The sequence below is a fragment of the Acomys minous genome (genome assembly GCF_964271855.1).
Source record: "Acomys minous genome assembly, chromosome: 2".
Classification (NCBI taxonomy): Eukaryota; Metazoa; Chordata; class Mammalia; order Rodentia; family Muridae; genus Acomys; species Acomys minous.
The window spans coordinates 84,248,597-84,254,109 of record NC_140484.1 but is presented as its reverse complement, the minus strand read 5'-3'; the positions used below and the strand labels follow the sequence as shown (position 1 = coordinate 84,254,109).

At 51.6% G+C, this 5,513-nt stretch overlaps 1 protein-coding gene across 2 annotated transcripts; it reads right to left on the bottom strand.

Annotated features, from left to right (window-relative positions):
* Positions 1–341: 341 nt before the first annotated feature.
* KLK7 (kallikrein related peptidase 7) lies at positions 342–4,880 on the bottom strand. Of its 2 annotated transcripts, none has more exons than XM_084773264.1 (6): positions 4,735–4,880; positions 4,207–4,295; positions 3,680–3,839; positions 3,091–3,338; positions 2,752–2,888; positions 342–1,124 (listed from the first exon to the last, which is right to left on the bottom strand). In XM_084773264.1, exons 2-6 carry the CDS (start codon positions 4,274–4,276, stop codon positions 969–971), a joined length of 771 nt encoding a protein of 256 aa, XP_084629390.1. In that variant the 5' UTR covers positions 4,277–4,295; positions 4,735–4,880; the 3' UTR covers positions 342–968. The 2 variants fall into 2 exon arrangements, with proteins under 2 accessions (XP_084629390.1, XP_084629391.1); XM_084773265.1 differs by having other exon boundaries at positions 4,207–4,311; positions 4,735–4,871.
* Positions 4,881–5,513: the final 633 nt, after the last annotated feature.

Here is a 5,513-nt window from a genome sequence, read left to right as displayed (position 1 = left end):
AGGTGGATCGCTGTGAGTTCAAGACCAGCCTGGTCTACAAAGTGAGTCCAGGACAGCCAAGGCTATATTTCAATTTGGTTTTGTGTGCATGTCTGTGTGCAGGGACACATGTGCCACAGCTCAGAGGATAACATGCAGGAGTCAGTTATTTCCTTCTACTGTGTAGGCCCCAGAGATGGAACTCAAGTCGTGTCTGGCTTGGCTGCAAGAGCCTTTACCTGATGAGCCATCTTGTTGGCCTGGCTATAACTTCTCAGCAAACTTCTTCATGGGTCTCCTTCCTCCACCATCAATGCTCCCAACTTCCCAACCATTATTTTCAGGCTATGCACACACACATATCAATATCACTTGGATTTTATTTTGTATCTATTTCATTTGGCATGTACAGCTCATGTCAGTTGTTATACCTTCCTATCCCCATTAAACACACATAACAACAGTCACTCTTGCATAAGGCTAAGCATTACAGCTTAGGCATTATATTTCATAAGTTCATAATATCCTGAGAGAAATATAGCTACCATTTCAATAATCTACTACTTTGGGACACGTTAACAATTTCCATCCCCCCCCCCCCCCCGCTACAATAAATAACGTAATGAATCCAAATTTAGTTCTTTTTTTTTTTTTTCCTAAGAACCCTCTAGAAATGTATGGCTTGAGCCAAAGACAGCAGATGAAGGTCTCACAGTTCCCATCCATTTTCCAATAAAGGACTGAAGGATTTCCCAGCTCTAGCATTTGAAAGCATTAGTCTTCTGGCATCTTCCGCAGCCCTGGGTTTCTTGTCTCTTCATTTGCTTTGTTTTTAGGTCTCTGGGGTTCTGATTGGGTTATAAACTTTGTAGTGTTGAGGTTTTGCTATGTCTTGGAGGAAAGGTAAAGCCAGGCTTTACAGCAGAGTAGCCACACTGGCCTTACTCCATTAGCACAACCTTGAAGCTCACAGCTCGACTCCTGGAGCATTAGCTGAACGTTTTCATGGTCACTTCCAGCCACCGTTGGTACTTGCAGACTTGAGTGTAGACACCTGGGTCGTTGGGCTGGCCACAAGGGTAGGTTCCCCAGGACACCAGACCTTGAAGGGTGTTATTGCACACCAAGGGTCCCCCTGAGTCACCCTGTGGGGAACCAAGGAGGTTAGTTTTGGCTTCAGAGGAAAGCTCTGTGACTCCCTCGCACGCACGGGCCACCCTCAGACACCCTCTAGTTCAGTCTTCATGCTGATAAACTGAATCGACTTCTACCCTGACTCATTAGCATGGACCTTGGGAACCAATGGGAGAGCAGGAGTTCATATTGTCATGGTGATGACCTGGGTTCCATAGAGCTTCTTGGAAGAAAAGGGTGGGACTTCCTTCTGGGGATTCAGGTAGCATTTCCTTACTGATTGATTAAAGCTGGTGAGAAAGGGAGTCTTCTCCAGGGATTGGGTATCCCCTGGGGCTGTCAGGAAGCTGGCCCTGGGCTGGGGAGAGGGGGTGCCCTGGATCTCAGGGACAGGAATGTGTCTCCCACTAGGCAATCCTTCAACACATAGCATAGCACCTGTCCTGAGAACTGAGGGGGTCAGGGAGGAAGGAAGGAGGAGAGAGAAGAGGAGAGAGGAGGAGGAGGTGGAGAGGGGCAAGAGGAGGAGGGAAGACGAGGGAGGAGGGAAGAAGAGGAAGAAGGGGGAGAAGAGAGAAAGAAGGAGGGGAGAAAAGGAGAGGGGCCTGGGGAGACTGGAGCTAGCAGAATGGGAGAGGGAGACAGAAGCCAGCCCAGGACAGACAGACAGCAGAAAGGAAAAGGACTAAGGTAAAATTAGGAATAAAAAGAAAGAGCTGGGAAAATGCTGTCTAAAGCCACTCTTGCCCCAGGACCAAGTCCATGGTCAGGCCATCTGGATCAGGCAGGAAATGTCATGGGTCATCTAAAACGTGAGTTACAAGTCAAGCGGGAAACCAGAAGCTGAGGCAGAAGGACCAGGGGTTCAAATCCTGCCTCAGCAACAGAGTGAGCTCAAGACCAGGCAGGGCTACATGAGCTTGTCTCTAAAACAAAACAGGGCGCTAGAGAGATGACTCTGCTCTTGCAAAACGTCCATATACCCAAAAAAAAAAAACCAAAACCAAAAACAAAACAAAACAAAAAAACTCTTAGGCAAAATGTTCATACACTTAAAATTTTTAAAAAATAAATCTTAGAAACAAAATTTAACAAGGCATGTTCAATCCAGGGTACTGTTGAGTCACCCCTGTTAGCTCTGCATGTGAGAGGCTAAGGCAAGCAGATTGCTGTGAATTTGAATTTCGGGCCAGCTTTGGCTATGTAGTTCCAGGTTAGCCTTGGCTATTTCAGGCTAACTTGGGCAATATTGTGAGTTCCAGACCAGCCTGGGCCACAGAGGAAGACTGCCTCAAAAATAAAAAATAAAATAAATAAAAATAAAAATTAAAAATAAAGAAAGAAAGAAAGAGAAAAATGAAATAATACGAATCATGGAGTTTTTGAAGCCTCTGCAAAGTTTCAGCTGAAAAGTAGGCTCACTCACACTCCTACAGAGCTACCTCCATCTTTCTCAGTTCCACTAAACTACTGACTGGCTCTGCCTGATTCATTCCATGCATGGACTGCGGTTGTTCACTAACAGAAAGTGGGAGAGCTACGGAGGTGGGAGCTGGGGCACGGCCAGGCCAGGCTGGGACAAGGAGCTTCCTGTGGACAGGCAAGAGCGTGGCGGGGGGAGGGGCGGTCAGGGCTTACGTTGCAGGTGTTGGTCTTCGAGTCGGGAACGCCAGCACACAGCATGGTCTTCCCCAGCAGGTTTTTGTACACCTTCTTGCAGTCCTTGGAGGAGATGAGCTTCACATCCGAGCACATGAGCTCCGTGGGGAAAGTCACTGTGGGGAGAAGGGCTTCAGCTCGAGCTGTGCCAGCGGCTGCGCAGGGTGGAGAGCTGAGGGGCGGGGTCAAGACAAGGGATGCCAGGGAGGACAGCTGGGGTCTGCATTCCTGGACTTGAGGGAGAAGGGCTGGGGTCTGAAGTCTTGGTGTGAAGGGAGGGGAGGGCTGCGGCCGGATCCTGCCCTGAGGCGTTCTTACCATCCGGGCTGGTTGTGGTGCCCCATCCAGAGACAGTGCAGGAGGTCCCTGGGGGTTCACAGACTGTAGGAAGGTTGACTTTCTGCACTTTGGATGACATCTTGACTGGCTTATTCAGCCTCACGAGCATGATGTCATTGGCATGGGTCCTTGTGGAGTAGCCAGGGTGTCGGAATGACTTCGTGGCCTTGATCTTCTGGGCACTCTCATCCCCTATCTTATCACTGCCCAGATGCACTGTGTACTGACTGAGAGAAGGAGGTGACACTTAGACAGGGAGGGAGGAGAGGAGGGAAGGAGGAAGGAGAGAGGAGGGAGGAGGGAGGAGGGAGGAGGGAGGAGAGGAGGGAAGGAGGAAGGAGAGAGGAGGGAGGAGGGAGGAGGGAGGAGAGGAGGGAAGGAGGAAGGAGAGAGGAGGGAGGAGGGAGGAGGGAGGAGAGGAGGGAAGGAGGAAGGAGAGAGGAGGGAGGAGGAAGGAGGGAGGAGCGAGGAGGGAGGAGGGAGGAGAGGAGGGAGGAGGGAGGAGGGAGGTCAGAGACAAAGACCCAAAGAATACAGACCCACCCTGCCTGCCCTTTGCAGCACCTACCCCATCTTGCAGTGGGCTGCTGTGAGCACCCAGCGCTCGCTGACCAGCACTCCTCCACAGTGAAGCTGATTGCCTTTGAGGAGAGCCACCTGCCATGGGTGGGAACCTTTTTCACATTCGTAGCCATCTATAATTCGTTCACCATCTCTGTTACCCTGATCTGGATGGAGACAGGGACACACATGGGCATCCAGCATGGGGGGTGGGGGTGGGGGAGGGATGGACACAGTGAGATGCTTCTATATGGCTCAGCAGAAAAGGCAGAGAAAGGGATGAAGGACCACGCAGAGGATGAGCAAGTGGGTTAGGGGGAGAGACTGGGGACTGCTCAGAATACCCCCATGACCATGTCGCCTGCAGATAGCCACAGACTGCTAGAGCCTGCAGAAATCCCAGAAGTCTGTCTGATTGAGGCAAGAAGAAAAGACAGCACAGGGTCAAGTTGTCACAGGGTCAGACCTCCCGGAGGGAGATTTGGGAGAGGGGGTTCAGACTCGGGGTGTTGGGGACACTGGGCAAGCTCTCACCTTGTCCAGCAGTTTCCAGGGCTAAGGACAGCAGCACGGTTAGCAGGGGAGGGAGCCGGACTCCCACCATGGCGTCAGTGGCTCAGGGGCTGCCAGATGAGAAAGCTAAATGTTGCCAGGTCGAGGGATGGCGAGAGATGAGGCATTAAGATACGGCCCTGCCGCTCCTCCCTTGGAGCCAGGAGTCCAGGCCTCAGGCCTCTCTCTGGGATTCAGAAAACTATACAGAACCCTCCTCCCTCAGACGTTGGTGTTCAGACCCCAAGCTCTCTTCTCCCAGACCCTGGAGTCCAATCCCAGCCGCCCTCCTTGAGAGCCATACGTCCAGACCCCAGCTTTCTCCCATCCCGGGGTCCAGATCCTAGGCCTCCTCTTTCAGACCCTGTCCCAGGGCAGCACCAAAACTCATTTCCTTCCACCCTGTGGGTGGATCCTAAGCCTCTGCCCCTCAGTGCCTCCTGTCTAGGACCCTGGAGCCCTAGTCTCCAGGACAGTTTGTGTACAGCCCGTATTGAGAGTTCCTCTCACCTGGGAGAGAGACTTGGTTAAGCTCAATCCTCCCGGGAGTCTGGTGCCTTCAGTCTTCTGTAGGGCTGGTCCTTTTATACCTCCTCTGCCCCCGCACCGCCTCCAGCTCCCTGGGGCACAGGTGGAGCTGTCTCCAGGTGCCTTCCCTCTGCTTTGAGCTTAGGGTTATCTGAAATCCCTGAGGCAGCCCTAACAGTAGATATCACAGATCTCTTCCTCCACCCTCTTTACTGCCGCCACCCCCACACATTCTGGCCCCACTATGTCAAGGGGTCGGTCCCCGGGGCAGAATCCAAGCAGGTGTGTTGGCGGGCAGAGGTGCTCTCAGTCCGGAGCCTTTCTGGAACTATTTTCTAACACTTGACTTTCCCTCAGGGTGGCCCAGACCCCACACCACGATGGTGACTCCTGCTTGCTGGATCCAGTCCCGTCTTTGAGGCTGAACTCACGCCCAGCCCTAACAGACATAAAAATGTTTACAAAGATTCCACACTCAAAACAAACAGGATGTTTGTGGATGTTGGTCTAGTCTCTGTCCTTGTGCCCATCAAAAAAAAATTGTAAATTATATTTATTTATCGTCTGTGTGCATGTGCGCTGTGGTTTACCTGAGGAGGTCAGAGGACAACTGTGAGGAGCTTATTGTCTCCTTTCACCACGTGGGGCTTGGGGGCAAGCACCGTTTCCCGTTGAGCTATCTCACCAGCGCCATCTTGATCTTTAACAGGTCTCCCTGTATATTATGGGTTTGTTGTTGTTGTTGTTTTAACATAGCAAAA

Bases quoted from the DNA above. Each gene is read 5' to 3' on its own strand.
- KLK7 (XM_084773264.1), bottom strand. From the start codon at position 4,276: ATGGTGGGAGTCCGGCTCCCTCCCCTGCTAACCGTGCTGCTGTCCTTA. The intron at 2,889-3,090 runs GTAAGAACGCCT...TTCTCCCCACAG, and splicing joins CACCACAACCAGCCCGGATG to TGACTTTCCCCACGGAGCTC. The intron at 1,125-2,751 runs GTAAGCCCTGAC...GGTTCCCCACAG, and splicing joins CGAAGACCAACACCTGCAAC to GGTGACTCAGGGGGACCCTT.